General features: G+C 41.5%; 1 protein-coding gene across 2 annotated transcripts in view; it reads left to right on the top strand.

The window, feature by feature from the left end:
* cers5 (ceramide synthase 5) overlaps window positions 1–16225 on the top strand; it is a 132131-nt gene that overhangs the window by 42424 nt on the left and 73482 nt on the right. For both annotated transcript variants that reach the window (XM_063037017.1, XM_063037016.1), the window contains exon 3: window positions 11953–12083. In XM_063037017.1, the coding sequence (XP_062893087.1) occupies window positions 11953–12083 (131 nt within the window). The remainder of the gene's footprint in view (window positions 1–11952; window positions 12084–16225) is intronic.

The raw sequence follows: 16225 nt of genomic DNA, 5'->3' as shown, positions 1-16225 counted from the left end.
TTGTAGAGATGAGAGCTGAGTCGCTCACTGCAGGATGCCCCAAACTCTGCTTTTCTGCATGTTACTGGTTTCATGAATGACTTGACTCAAACACAACAATGGGAATAGGATATCTCTTCAATAAAGGAAACTAGTCATTCCCTGTCACTTAACTTTGACCCTCTTAGAATTGATCTCTTCTCCTGAAGTTGGAGATTTATTGATGAAAGTGAACAACTGCAATTAGCCTTTAATTGACCTTGTTTACAGTCATTAGACTTTGTAACCTGAAAGGTGGAAGTCCGCTCCAGTCTTGGCAGGAGAGTATTGTATTGTACATCGTACAACCTAAAATTCCTGTCTTGTCATAATCTGTCAAATGTTGAAGTCAGCAAAATTTTTTGTTTTGGTCTTTCGTGGTTGAGTCCTTCAGGCTTCCATTATGTTGTCCTCAATGTACACGTTGGTCTGCAAGTGTTGGCTCTGATTTGGGGGTCGGCTTGGTAGCATAACGGCTAGCGCAATGCTTTACAGCACCAGCAATCACTGAGGGTTTCAATTTCTGCCACTGTTGTTTGTATGCTCTCCCTGTAGTTGTGGGTTGCCTCTTACATTTCAAAGACTTGCTAGTTAGTAAGGGTACTACCTCATACATATTTGGAATGTGGGAGGAGCCATTCCTTGGCATAGTAAAGGCACACTGTATTGGTGCTGGAAGCATAGTGACATTTTCGAGCTGCCCCAACACATCCTCAGATTGAGTTGGTTGTTGATGCAAATGATGCATTTTATTGCTTGCTTTGATGTACATGTGACAAAGTTACTATCTAATCTTTAATCTTTAAGGATTTATCCATTGGCTGACTGTCTTTTTAATCTTTCTATGGAAACTGATGGTTAATAAAACAAGTGAAACTCTAACTATGATGCCAGATTGCCAGGGGCTATGAACAACTGGCCCACATCTCAGGGTCAATAATTTGAAGGCACAGCTTTTTTCCTCACCTCTCCTACCATCTTTTGCCTGTTTTGGATGAAGTTCCACAGATCCCAGAATACCCCTCCACCCCCACCCACCTCAGTAATTGTTGTAAAACTACAGAAAGGCATTGTACCTGAAACACCTTATTGGTATATGATTGCTTCAACTGGTGGGGCAATTTCACTGTTTTTCCATACTTGCTCCCTACTCACTTTGGGGTAGGGTGGTTTGGAGGGCATTTAACATTATTAGCTATGCATTGATTAGGAATTGGACTAGGAAATTATTGCAATATAGGAGTGCGCTCATCCATGAGGACCATACTAACTCTGTGGAGCAAACCCATCAGTCTTATTTCCCCTGAGCTCTAATTCTTTCTCTCATGGCCATTAGCTTCCTTAGGATGATTTTGGCTATATTTAAAGGGAAAATTACTGTGGCAAATTAACCCAATATCTGAGGGGAAACACAATCACACAGAATGTGCAGCCGCCACGTGGACAGCACCTGAGGACAGGATTGAAACTCTATCTCAGGAACTAGAAGCAGAAGTGCTCATAGTACTGCTGACAACTTGACATGGCAAAGCATTGACTGTTAGTGGGGGTGTGAGGTAAGGACCATCCAGTAACAGCAATTTCCAATTGTATGGTATGTTAGATGCAAAAAGAGCTGGGTGGAGAAATGATGCTCTGCTTGAGAAGGGGAGATTAACAAGGATGATTGAAAACTTGGCTCAGCACCTGGGTCATTTGGATTGCCTAGTAGAAAGAAAAAGTGGAATAATTTAGTGACTGGGGCAGCACTGCCCTGTGATGATGAGGGGAGGGCTGGGTGCAGAGATTGAGAACATACGGACTATACTCTGGTATGGACAATACACTATGCAGAGCTGTGGAATATGGAGGGCAAGTCTGAAGAGATGTATATTCTGTGAAACATTTAGGAAGTCCGGAAATGGTTGTAGATGTTGGAAATCTAAAATTCAAAAAATACTGGAAGTACTTCGATCTGAAATGTTAATTGTTTCAATGGATGCTACCCAATCTGATGAGTATTTCCAACACTTTCTATTTTTTGTGTTGGCTTGTGGACTAACCTCATTAATCTTTGCAGCAATTCACCTATCTACATCTTGTGTAAAAAGTTTTAGTTCCTACAAAGCAGTGCTGTCTTGTCCAGAATCTATTTGAGAGAGCAAAAGCTGTGACCTATTGTCCAGAATGATAGTGAAATTCCAACTCATGTAACCTTGCACTGTTAACATGGGCCACATAGATTCCACAGATGACATGGTGCACATTCGTGGGTTTGGGAGCTGGAGAAAGGAAACATTATCTGGCAAAAGCACTAATGTTCAGGCCCTTGGGTCCTGGGAAAGCTAATCCGAATGTAGGGTTGGTGATCTGGGAAATTGGTGCCTCTGTGCAGGGATTATCTGCTGTACAGAATGCTCCATTGTGCTAAGTGTTGAGACGGGCATTTTCTGTTTTGTGTAGAATTGCAGTATGTTTCGCCATGAGTGAAGGCTGTTTTGCCCATTGTACCTGCATTGGGTAAAGGTGTGGCACTTTCGTTTAATTTTCCGAACAACTTGGAAAGCAAGAATTTGTATTTGTTTAGTAATTTATCAAGTTGTTGGGGTTTAGCAGAAGAATGCGATGCAGTCAATGGCATTGTTTCAATTGCAGTTACTCTTGTACAAATGTAGCAGCCAAACTAATGGAGAAATATTAATGAATTTTCATCTTGTGCAGTGTTGATTGAAGGGTCACATGACAGAGGCTAAGTGAGTACTCAGCTTTTCATCAGCTGCTTTTGTACCCAAGTGAGCAAGCCAATTATGCCTCTGCTTGACATCTCAAGGACTTGTAAAGGGCAAAACCCTTGTCAATACAATAGTCTCAATACCATGCAGAAGTAAAGGGTAGATTTACCAAAATCTATGACAGGAAAGAAGGTCATTTAAAAAAAAAATGTAACTTGTAGGATGAACTCAGCTGGTTGAGCAGCAACTGGAGACACATGGGTCAAGTTTCAGGTCCTGAGACATCAAACATCTTTCTGCCTCTACAAATGCTGCTTAACCCCACTGAGTTCTTCTGGCAATTTGTACTCCAGATTCCAGTATCTGCAGTCCATTCAATCAATTTTCTGTGCTGATAGGGTTGAATGTAAGCTACGTCCATGGAGAGGATTGGTCCCTTAATTCTTGGATCTGAAGTGAGATTGTTGTACTGAGCTAACGTCAAGGAACAATTTTTTAAAAAAAACCAATGGTGTGGTTTCATTTAACCAATTGGTACATTGGTAGAATAAATGAAAGGGTTGGCTCATTTCTAAATGAAGAGAGTGCAAAAAAAACAGAGGCACAAAGGGACTTGGGAGTCCTTGTGCAGGATTCCCTAAAGGTTAACTTTCAGGTTGAGTCTGGTGAAGAAGGCAATTGCAATGTTAGCATTCATTCCAAGAGGACTAGAATATAAAAGCAAGGATGTATTGTTGAGACTTTACAAAGTACTGGTGAGGCCTCACTTGAAGTACTGTGATCAGTTTTGGGCCCCTTATGCTGAAAGGATATGCTGAAATTGGAGCGGGTTCAAAGGAGGTACACAAAAATATTCCAGGATTGAATGGCTTGTCAAATGAAGACTTTGATGGCTCTAGGCCTGTATTTGCTGGAATACAGAAGAATGGGGTGTGACCTCATTGAAACCTATTGAATGGTGAAAGATCTTAGTAGAATGAATGTGGAGAGGACGTTTCCTATGGTGGGAGAGTCTGACCAGAGGACATAGCCCCAGAATAGAGGGGCATCCTTTTAAAATGGAGCAGAGGAGGAATTTCTTTAGCCAGAAAGTGATGACTCTGGAATTGCTTGCCACAGGCAGCTGTGGAAGCCAAATCATTGGGTATATTTACGGCAGAGGTTGATAAATTCTTGATTGGTCAGGGCATGAAAGGGATATGGGGAGAATGCAAGAGTTTGGGGCTGAGAGGAAAATTGAATCAGCCATGATGAAACAGTGGAGTAGACTTGATAGGCCAAATGGCCTAATTCTACTCCTTTCCCTTATGGTCTTATGGTCTAAAATAACACAATGCAGCAGTATTTAAATCTTTGTGTGCATGAGAATTTTATTGTGCCAGCACCTTGATTTTTAAATTGGGCTGCTGTTAAGCTTGGTGGTTTGGGTGGAGGCTGGATCCACAGTAAATTCTGGAGCTGGCTCAGGGAAATGTAACTGTCTACATGGCAAAGGGTTGGAGTTCAGAATTCTTTTGATTTTTGTCTCTGAATCTGGATTGGGAAACTTGATGCTTACAAATTTGCAGATGAAGGAGTGTGATTTTATGCTTGGAGCCAAGGAGGCAATCAATGGCCTAAAATCAGTATTGCAAACTGATCCAAGTAGATAGTTTGTGTGTTATGATTGTATAATAATTTACAGTACACAAGTGTAAAGGAGAACAAAATGATTGTTATTCTTGATCCAATGCATCACCAAAAAAAACACAAGATAAGAACACAATAACAAAGAAACACAAAATAAATATCAATGTACAAGATGACTTGTACATACAGATTGTATGTCCATAAAGTGATGGGCACAGGAGTGTCTGTACATAAGGTGACTTTGGCAGGGAATGATGGTGGTGGTAAGGGGTGGGTTGGGTTAGTGGGTGGAGGTGTTGATCAGCCTTGCTGCTTGGGGGGAGTAACTTTTTTTTGGGAGTGTGGTGGTCCTCACGTGGATGCTATGTAGCCTACGCCCTGATGAGAGTGAGACAAACAGTTTGCGAGCAGCGTGTGTGGGATCCTTCATGATGTCACTGGCCCTTTTCTAGCACCTTTCTGTGTACATGTCCCTGATGGCAGGTAGGCCGGTGCCAGTGATGTGGGTGGTTTTGACTACCCATTGTAGAGCCTTCCTGTCCACCGCAGTGTTTCTGTACCATGCAGTGATGCAGGATGCTCCCTACTGTGCATCTATAGAAGGACATGAGTATAGATGTGCATCATCCTCCTATCTTCAGCCTCCTCAGAAAGTAGAGGCTTTGAGCTTTCCTGATCTTGTAGGATGTGTTCTGGATGTGACCAAAGGTGCAAGTGAAGTGATTGAGGAATTTTGGATTGGGTGCGCAAGCACTACAAAACCCCATCACACATGAACATTACAAATAATGTAATAAAATTAATTCTACTTCAAGTAAAGCAGTGATCAAACCAGTGAATACCTAGTAAAAATGACTAGTCCTAGCAAAGATGTCTTGAAACCCCACAAGATGTGTTGAGGAATAGTAATTGAATTAATTTGCCTATGTAGTGATCTCCTCCTATAGACCATTTAAATGCTACAGTGTGATTTGAGGATCCCCTAATTGGCCTTTTGTTTTCATTGAGTTGTACACATTTGAAATCCAAAGATTGAAGGTTAACATAAAAATGAATTTTTAAAAAAAAATGAATTGTTGATCCCTGACACCTGAGCTGGTAGAATCTGTCAATGCCTGTATTTCTGTACAGTTCTAACAGTTAGACTAGCATTGGTTCCTTTTGTACATGTTTGGCATGCTCTGTCTTCATTAAAAGTTCCAGGCCCTTTTGAGGAGCTGGAGCTACAGATGCTTTAAATGGTAAAAGCTGTAGGTACAAAGAGATGGGGTTTATGCAAAGACCAATAAAATCTAACCTTGACTCCTACATAAACAGATACTGCACAGACCATGGCACACTGTTGTTTTTTCCATTTTATGAAATGCTACTTCACTTTGAAGTGCTTCCTGCAAATCTTTTTTTACACACCAATCATAACTGGTAGAACTGTCAGAATGACACTTGCTTTTGGTAGATTACTTGTGTAGAATCTACTGTCGTGACTGACTTGGAGTTGACTTATTGTAGCTGTTTTGTCTGTTTTTGGGAGTTTGGAGAAGGAATGCAGAGGGAAAATTAAATTGAAACCGGCTGCTCAAGATTTCCAAGTTGTTTATAGCTTGTAATCTGCTCCCTAGTATGGTGTAAATGTTTTACCAGCATCAACTCTGAAACCTAAACTTAAACTGAACTGCTTTTAATTTAGTGTTTTGTAACTTGTCTACTGCTGTGAATCTGAAGGAGATATTCAGGCCACTGTCTATGCATGAGCAATCCAAACATTGCATAGCGTCTGTGTGTGTGTGTGTGTGTGTGTGTGTGTGTGTGTGTGTGTGTGTGTGTGTGTGTGTGTCTCATCGTTTTAATTGTTTTTTCCTCCTTGAACAGTTAGAACATAAGGCCCTTGAAGGGTGTCACTGTACATGTAGACCAGCCACATGCTTAGGTTAAAAGCATCCAGAGGAGATGAGGGAATTCCAGTGTGCAGGTCCTGGACTGTTGAAGGCATAACCATAAACAATGAAGTAAAAGAATCCAAAGAGGGGCAAAGGTTTGAGAAATGAAAATAGATGCACCATAGATGCATTCTGTCTGGATGCATGAAGGCTTGCATGTGACCACTAGAAATGGCAAAGTTGTGAATGCAGCTTAGCACATTACAGGAACCAGCCTTATGGACTCTACCTATACTTCTGGCTGCCTCAGTAAAGCAACCAGCATAATCAAAGACCCCACCCACGACAGACATTCTCTTCTCTCCCATCGGGCAGAAGATGCAAAAGCCAGAAAGTGCATACCACCAGGCTCAAGGACAGCTTCTATCCCGCTGTTATCAAACCTCTTGCACAACAAGATGGATTTTTGGCCCCGCAATCTACCTTGTTATGATCTTGAACTTTATTGTTTGCATGCATTGCACTTCCTTGGTAGCTTTTAGACTTGTTATTCTGTATTGTTATATTATTTTGCGTTGGCCTACATGTAATAATAAACCAACACTAGGATATTTTTATAGGAGAGGCCCTTCTTCCTAGCTTGGGGGGTGCTGTTTATAGGATTGTTGTGGTACAGGAGGTCATTTGGCCCCTTGTTACTATGTTGGCCCTGAAAGCTGGACAATCAGCCCTATTCCCCTGCTTTTTTCCCCCTGTACCCCTACAAATTATTTTATCGAGTGGCCATCCAATTCCATTTTTTTTAATGGATGGCCTGATTTAATTTTCACCCTGCTTGAATTCTAGATCATAGCTTCTCTGTATCATAGCTTCTCATATTTTCCTCCCAAGTTTTTCTTTCCATATCCCCCTTTGTCCCCTTTTATCCTCATTATCTGTTAATTGCTTCAGCTTTCATCTATTGTCACAATTTTATCTGCTTCTGTCACCTCTTCCACAAACCAGGACATGTGCTCTTCTCATTACTGGTCACTGTTGTAACATCAGCTAGTTTGTGTACAGCATGGCACATAAGAATGACCCTGATTATTTTTTTTCCCCTCTTTGAATGATCTGTGTATTGGCCAGGATGCACAGTGACTTTCATCATGAGCACTAATCTCCACACCATAGAGGATATCTTTAAAAGGTGATGGCTCAAGAAGGCAGCATCCATCATTAAGGATGTTCACCATCCAAGACATGCTCTCTTCTCACTACTGCCATCAGGGAGTAGGTACAGGAGCCTGAAAACCATATCCAATGATTTAGGAACCCCTCTGCCATCAGGTTTCTGAACGGTCTGTGAACACTATTCTGCCCTCCTTTTTGCATGATTTATTATTTTTTAATTGTCACATAATTTCTCTGTATTGCACTGTACTGCTGCTGTAAAACAACAAATTTCGTGACATCCGTGATACTGAACCTGATTCTGAATTCCCTGCTCTAGTTGCAAAGCTAAAGAGGGCAAGCTCAAGCTGATATTCTGCATCAAAATTAATGAAAGTAGAAGTGGGTGTTCATGAAGATTTAAGATATTAAATGGGGATGTTGTGGTTGCAAACCTGAGGTGATGACCAGGGAAGAAGATGAAATTATGGCAAGGTCAAAATTGATGGGTGTCTTCTCAACCTTCTCTTTTTCTTCCTCTCTTCCTCCCCCCCCCCCCCCCCAAAGAGTGTCCAATGCTATTCCATAGAAACATAGAAAACCTACAACACAATACAGGCGCTTCAGCCCACAAAGTTGTGCCGAACATGTCCTTACCTTAGAAATTACCTTGGGTTACCCATTGCCTTATTTTTGTAATCTCCATGTACCTATCCACACCACCATCGCCAGCAGCCCATTCCATGCTCTCACCACTCTCTGCGTGTTTTTTTTTAAACAACAAAAAAAAAACTTACCCCTGACGTCTCCTTTGTACCTACTTCCAAGCACCTTAAAACTGTGCCCTCGTGCTAGACGCTTCAGCCCTGGGAAAAAGCCTCTGACTGTCCACATGATTAATGCCTCTCATCATCTTATACCCCTCTCTCAGGTCACCTCTCATCCTCTGTCTCTCCAAGGAGAAAAGGCAGAGTTCACTCAACCTATCCTCATAAGGCATGCTCCCCAATCCAGGCAACATCTTTGTAAATCTCATCTGCACCCTTTCTATGATTTCTACGTCCTTCCTGTAGTGAGGTGACCAGAACTGAGCACAGTACTCCAAGTGGGGTCTGACCAGGGTCCTATATAGCTGCAACATTACCTCTTGGCTCCTAAACTCAATCCCACGATTAATGAAGGCCAATGTACCGTATGCCTTCTTAACCACAGAGTCAACTTGTGCAGCAGCTTTGAGTGTCCTGTGGACTCGGACCCCAAGATCCCTCTGATCCTCCACATTGCCAAGAGTCTTGCCATTAATACTATATTCTGCCATCATATTTATGGGGAAAAATTTGTTTGCTAAATTGTGTTTCCAATCATGATACCCTTGCCAGGCCTCCAGTTTGGCAGTAAGACTACAGAGTAATTGTGCATGCCTTTGCATTTTTTTTAGGTTTCTGAATAAGACTACATGTTGCCCTTTGCAGAAGTTTATTAAGTTTTTCTTCATTCTCTCTCCCCCCGTCCAAGTCTTGTACATCTGCAGATCCCAGTATCTCCAGCAAAACTTGCTCTGTACTTAATTTTGGTAATAAGGGACCTTTAGAATTGGCAACTGAAAAATGGCCTTTTTAAGGTTTTTTTAACATTGCTTTACTAAGAAAGCAATGTACTGGTGGAATCCATAACCTTGATGGATTTCTTCCCATTTGACCCTTAATTTCATTATCATGTGCCATGTCCATGTCCATGACCATGATTGTTCCTGGCAAATTTTTCTACAGAAGTGCCTTCTAGGCAGTGCCTTTACAAGATGGGTGACCCCAGCCATTATCAATAGTCTTCAGAGATTCTCCCTGGTGTCAGTGGTCGCATAACTAGGACTTGAGATATGGACCAGCTGCTCATACAACCATCCACCACCTGCTCCCATGGCTTCATGTGACCCTGATCCAGGGAGGGAGCTAAGCAGGTGCTGCACTTTGCCCAAGGGTGACCTACAGGTTAGCAGAGGGAAGGAGCGTTTTGCACCTCCTTTGGTAGAGACGCATTTCCAACCCACCATCCAGACCTTTAATTTATGCTGAATAACCTGTTTGAGTAGCTCTGAGCTGATCTGGTGACTTTTGCCAGAAACATTCGCTTAATCTGTGCGATCCAGTAGCATTGTTTTTGATACTGAATTGGTGGGGGGGGAGGGTGGTGTTAATGATGGAGAATGTACCTTGGGACATGAGTTGCTGTCAGGTTTGAGGTGTGGGTGATTGGAAGAGTGGTAAGAAGAGGGAGGAGTAAGGGAAAGGATTGGTCCCTGTATGAAACTTGATAAGGCAGAATCCAATAATGAATTTATCTTAAAACAGTGTATAAATCTGTGGCACCTTTGCTGAAGGGGTTAATCTGCCTGGCCAAATGCAGTATTAGAAGGGACATACAACTATTAAATGTTTTCCTGCTTGTAACAGTAAGTAGTATTCATGGGCTTTTGAAATGAGTATTATTGCATTCTTTACATAACATTGCATATGCATAAGCTGTTGCCTTACTATCGAAAGGCATTATCAATCTATTAGGGTTTTTTCCACTTTAGCATCCATCCAAGTTGCCTTCCCCTCCACTCTTCAGATGGAAGACAATACTTCATAATTAATTAACTGAGAAATTCATGAGTGTTAGAGCTTTGGCATTTGGTAAGTACTTGATCTCCAGAGGAAACTGATCTGTTGTACTTTCTGGAGTGGATGGCAGCTGTTCACTATATATTACTCATGGCCTGCTGTTTTATTTCTTTCCCATGAAGTCCAACATGAACTAGATTTTAATTCATTTGTGGGATTCAGCTGGAGGACCCTGCTTCGCAAAATGTTCTAGAATTGCCATGTGTGTTATTGTGAGCCTTGTCAATCTAGCAGGTCTTGATTTTGAGTCATAGCATTATACAGTACAGAAAATGACCCTTCAGCACACCATGTCCATGCTGATCATGGTCCTTGTCTCTGCCATTTCTAATTACCTACATTTGTTCCTTGCCCTTTCTGTGCCTCGATGATTCAGTGCTTGTCTAGATGCTGCTTAAATGTTCTTAAGTCTCTGTCTCCACTGTCTCTTTCAGGCAGTACATTTCAATCCCTCAGTTTCTGTGGGGTGGAGGAGGGGGGAAATTTCTCCTCGGATCCCCTTAATCTTAACATTTGTACCTATGGCCTCTTAATTTGGACACCTCAACACTATTTGGGGATGGGGGGCTGTAGTGTAAAGATTTCTTACTACCTTCCCTTTCTATGTCTCTTATTTCATACATCTCTCTCAGCTCACCCCTCTGCTGCTTCTGTTCCAGTGAAAACAAGCCCAGTGTATCCAAGCTCTTGTCACTGAAATGCTCCAACCAGGCAACATCCTATTGAATCTCCTCTGCACCCTCTTCAATGCAATAATGTCCTTCAGAAAGTATGGTGTACAGAGCTGTGCAGTTTTTCCAGGTGTGCCCTAACAAATGTTTTAAAGTTGTAATATGATATTCCTGGTCTCCACACTGCAGCTTAAGACAATCCTCCTTTCTGTACAACACTACACATGGTATCACCTGCAAATGCCAGATCCAGGTTTGGCCGAATATAATTCGGATAGGTGGCCAGTTAATCACTGATCATTCTGAAAAATAAGTTTGAATCCCTGATCCTTGGGATGCTGACATCATAGGAACATTTGGGGAAGAAATAGGGGGTTCTATTCAGCGGTGATACCTACCCATTTGATCAGTTGAAAGTGCTCTGTCATTTTTTTTTAATATGGAAAAATTATCACTGGTGCAAGATGCTGACCTTGAATGTGCAGCTGTTCCCCAAAACAAGTAGGAAAGATGTGTGAGCCATTCCCCTTTGTGCAGTGTCAAAGTTATACTGCAGAAACAGAAGGTTGGAGCCTTCCACATCCATGGCAACCATTATGTGCCATCTATACCAGTCACATTTTCTGGCACTGCTTTGGATATGTTAAAATTAGTACTCAACAGAGTAGAAAAGGCAAGAGCTACACTTGGTTACACCCAACCTCTCAACAATTAGCTGTTGAACATTGCAAGGCAATCCATTGATTTGATTTAATTGAGTAAAAAATTTAACCTTTACAGATAAGAAATGCCACTGTGGTAAAACATCACAACAAATTCCAGCTGCATTCTGCATCATTTTTAACCTTTCACTTTCTTTCCATCTGAATTCTACCACGAATGGTCTGCCTAGCCTTCGATATGTGCCTTTACCTACCCACTCTCTCAATGTGATTACCCTCTTACTACCTGATTGAAGCCTGTTTATCTATGTAAACAAAGTTCTTCTGAGTCCATTTGAGCTTCCATGTTCTACTCTTTTTTTTTGTATTTTTACCCTAATTTTTGGGATAGATCAGTACTGATGTTGTTTCACTGTAATTGTTTCCAAAGGCGTGCTTGAGGCTGCAGGTTTAATGAGATGTACTTGTTTGTACATGACCATGTCTATTCTTACCACTGCACTCATTTCCAATTTTTTTAAATGCCTTTCATGCAAGTCATTAATTAATTAATTTATTTTGTTTCTTAGTGTCCTGATGAGAAAAGGCTCGAAGGTCTGTCCAAGCAGCTCGACTGGGATGTCCGCAAAATTCAACGCTGGTTTCGACATCGAAGAAACCAAGATAAACCCAGCACGCTCACAAAATTCTGTGAGAGCATGTACGGCTTTTATTCTACTGTTATGTCTGAGTTTAGTTAGCTCTATTGTATAGATTTTTTTTGTATCAGCATCTTTTTTTTAAAAAAAAGACAAATGAAGCATAAAGTGAATCTCTTGTCCTATTTGCTTGCTCTACTCACCACTCCACCTTTTTAAAAAAAAAAGCAAAAAAGATGATTAATGATTTTGTATAGATTTGACATTTTCAGTAATGATTTTTAACAACTTGGATTGCTGCAATTTCTTTCCCCATCCTGCCTTCTGAAAAAAATTTTGATCAGTGTGAAACATGATGATAGGATCTTCCTTGGATAATTTTAGGATTGCTATAATGGTTGGTATAGTCTTTTATATCATACTCCCCCAGTAACTCCACATGCGAGTGAGGTTCTTGCTAACAGGAACGGAGTTTGCCCATCTGTGTCCACTGGTTTATGGTGACTGAATGAGTGAACACCAATTATTCTTCCATGGAATTCCATGTTTCCGGCTGAAATTTACGGATCATATTCCAGGTTCCAACCCAAGCACAGCAAGGGCCACACTGACCAGGGACAAACATAAGGCAGCTCCTGGTCACTGTAGTGCTTGGCAGTGGGCTTGTCTAGTGTTTCATCGTTGTAAGCACTCTGCCAAACCTTTTTACGCTGTTCAAACTGCTGCTTAGGACATTAAAAGACAAAAAATGGCAGCGGCATTGGCATCTGGGTTAGAATGGCGGCGCAACAAAAATGAGCCTAGGGCAGCGGCGGCAGAGCACAAGTAGCGAGGAGCATGTTGCAATGGCAGCGGCAGCAGCAAAGTAATCTCAGCGTGCACCATTGGCATTTTGGTTGCAAATAAGGAATTCCTGAGCTCCTGCAAGGCGTAACCCATTGGCATCAGCTTCTACGTTTTTTATTTGTCGTGTTAAAATGACGTCATTGCCCAAACTTCCTAGCAAGGGTGACTCTGAACTACTTTTTATGGAGCATTTTCATTCTTGTTGACCCTTTCTCCCCCAGTGGCTTAAACTCTTGTTGCTCTGATAGTAAAACCACGTAGGACAAGATTCTTCAGCCAGCTCTTTGAAAGAAGTAAGTTTTCATATTTAAAAAAAAATCAAAGGGCCAGCATTGTATCAATGAGTTGCATTTCCTCTGCTTTTTCCTTCTCTCTCCTCTCCCCACCCCTTGTGGTATTTGTTCAATTCCCTTATTGAATCTGTTTCCACTGCATTTCTCGGACACTTGTGTTCCAAATTATAAATGTGTAGAAATTAAAGTTGCCCTCCTGTCCTTTTTATCTTTTAATCAACGTCCTGCAGTTATGAACCCTACTGGTGCTGGAACTAATTCCTTCTTGTTTGCTCTCATCAGAATTTGTGCTTTAGAGTCCTTCTATTAAATTTCCCCATAATTTGCTCTGTGGAGAATAATGACAGTTCCTTCAGTCTCTCCATGTAACTTGTCTTCCATCCCTGCCTGGTTCCACTCCAGCTAAGCTAAGAATTTTGCCAGCCTTTTAATCTTTTTAATCAGTTTTAACACCTTCCAAGATTTATATGCATATATTTTTGTGTGCATATGTTTGAGTGAAGCCACACTGTCCACACCCCCACTCTCATAGCTTTTTAGACACGTGTTGTCTGTCTTTATTCTTAATAAATCGCTTAACATTTATACTTTGCATCTCTTCCATGTGACTTGGCCATTTCACTAATCCATACCTTCCTAGAGAATACCTAATGTCAAGGTTGAGTTTGTAGTCATATGCACAAGTATAGGTGTAATGGAAAAACTTGCAGCAGCAGCATCACCAGCGCATAACAGCAGCATTCACAAGAAAAGCAAAAATTAAACAAAATTAAATTTTTACAAGAAAATATAATTGGAGCAAAATGAAGTCCATTGTAGTGCAAAGTGGTTGTTGTGTTGCTGAACTTGTAGTGATTGGGGTTGTGCCAGTCAGTTCAAGAAGTAAATGGTTGAAAGGAAGTAGCTTTTCTTAAACCTAGTGGTGTGGGACTTGATAGTATAGCCTGTGTAGTCTTTATGATATGTGTCTCCTTGATCAGTATAATAAATCCAGTAACCATTTGGTGAAAAGGCTCCACCTGAATTGTAAACTGCTGTTGCCCCTTGAGGAAAAATGAGGATGGTGAGTCAGGTGTCATGTGTGCACCTGTGCCCTCCCATTGCTTGGGCACAGGAACAGCAGCATAGCCTTGTGGGCAGGAAAGGGAAACCTATGAGCGTCACAGAGCTTCCCCTGTGTTTCATGGCTGGTTGCAAAACTACAAAATGAGGAAGGAGGATAGCAGAACCTTTTTGGAAAGTCTTGGGCAGCCATGAATCTTGTAGAGCCACAAACCAAATATGCTGATCAGTGTGATCAGTCTGCATGCAATCCTGGAACTTGGCTTCTAGTAATTCTTGAATTTTGGCTAGAAACCTGTCTATCCTAGAGTGTCATTGATTAAATAGGCTGTTAGAGAGTATGTGTGTGGTCATTCTGATGTATCACAGGTAAGGGTCTCCATCTCCTGAGTTGTATGGAAGGAAAAGGTTCCAGAAATAGCTTAAGTCTGTGCTGTCTAACTTCATCTGAATAAGAGGGGTGGGGAGGGGGGGGGGTTTGTCCATGAATGCCTGCTGCCTTTTGGGTCGAGGAGAGAAGGGTCATTGGGTGTTGCTGTTCCTGATTTTCAGTTTGGCAACCCCAACTGGAGTGTACAAGCAGGTATGTGATCAGACTTGGATAGAAGGTCCACAGTCAGTAGCTTGCTGCCTAGGCTCACGCGTAAGTAATGGCCCAGCCTCACTATATACGGAGGTGGATGTGCCAACTAGTAACCAGAATCTCAGCTGTAATCTTGGATTTCTATGGAAGAAAAGTGGAATTAAACTTGCTCAGTCACCTTAAACTAATGCCCCCGATTATAAGTGGGTGGAATTCAATTCCCTTCTCCACTCACTACTTCCAAGATAACTGAATTTGATTTCTTCAGTCATGAGTGTCAGTGGCCTTGATATAGCTACTTGGGCAATGTACCAATGCTGTTGGGACTGTCAGTGATGAAGGCAGCTTTCTGAGGTAGAGAAAATATTTGGTGATTGGTGGGGGGGGGGGGGTGGAGAATAAGCAAGTTTGTGGCCCAATGTTTTCTGTGGTCTTCCAAGACTTTCCAAAAAGACTGTATACTTCATACCACTTGCATTCCTTATTTAATAGTGTATCAGGAGCTTTTGACTTTCTTCACTGGTACTGTCTCTTTGATCTCATTGGCAGAGTTCTCTACTTTGATTGAAACAGAAGGGTGGGAAGACAGGACTTGTGGTAGGAGCTGACTCTTTCAGCACCCAGCTTTCACGTGTAAATTCTGCCCTTGTTAAGTCCCTGTTTTAATGTGGCTTTCAAATTGTGAAAAATGTTTGTTTTGGAATTCATAAACAGGCTTCAAGATTCCCTGAAAACCTAATGCTGGTTAGCCGCCCAGCTTTCCAGCATGGCAGATGCAATTCCGTGTGTGTGTTGATAGTATTGTTTCCTGGTGCTGTGTGTTCTCTCCTCCCTCTGCAGCTCTCTCATTTTTCTCTAGGATGTACTCTTATCTTTCCATCCAGTGAAAATTTACAGGCTCAGATCTCTGCTAATGTGCCAAATACTTTATGCATCTGACTGCTTCCCTCCCCCACCCCTCCTTTTTTTCAAAACCTGATTATTGCTTATTTGAAATATTCCACAAATTTTGTCTGTCTTTTTTTTAAAGTTCTCCCCATGAGTCTCCAGTTTTTAATTTAGTCTTGTTGAATTTGTGAATAGTTTCTGCAGTACCAAAATCGCTTGCTTTGTTGACCACCTTATAACACTGGCGCGAGCCCTTCCACTTTACGTGAATTGGAAAACAATTCGGTAAACAAAAATGCATTATAGGTCAGTTAGTGTTTGAGTGATGGGAAGAAGACCAGTTAACTTTCAGTTGTGCCTTGCTCTTTGACACTAGGTCTAAGCTTGAATTGTGACTTTCCTCTGGTTTTTGTTTTCTGTGGAGATATTCATGGGTTAATTTTTTTATTAGCTATTTCCAGGCACAGTTTGCACAGGGAGTGACTGTCTTTTAAAAGTGACTTCAACAACAAAGACTTGCTTCACTTCCATG

The sequence above is a fragment of the Mobula hypostoma genome, chromosome X1 (assembly GCF_963921235.1).
Source record: "Mobula hypostoma chromosome X1, sMobHyp1.1, whole genome shotgun sequence".
NCBI lineage: Eukaryota > Metazoa > Chordata > Chondrichthyes > Myliobatiformes > Myliobatidae > Mobula > Mobula hypostoma.
This window is presented reverse-complemented; position numbering and strand designations above follow the sequence as displayed.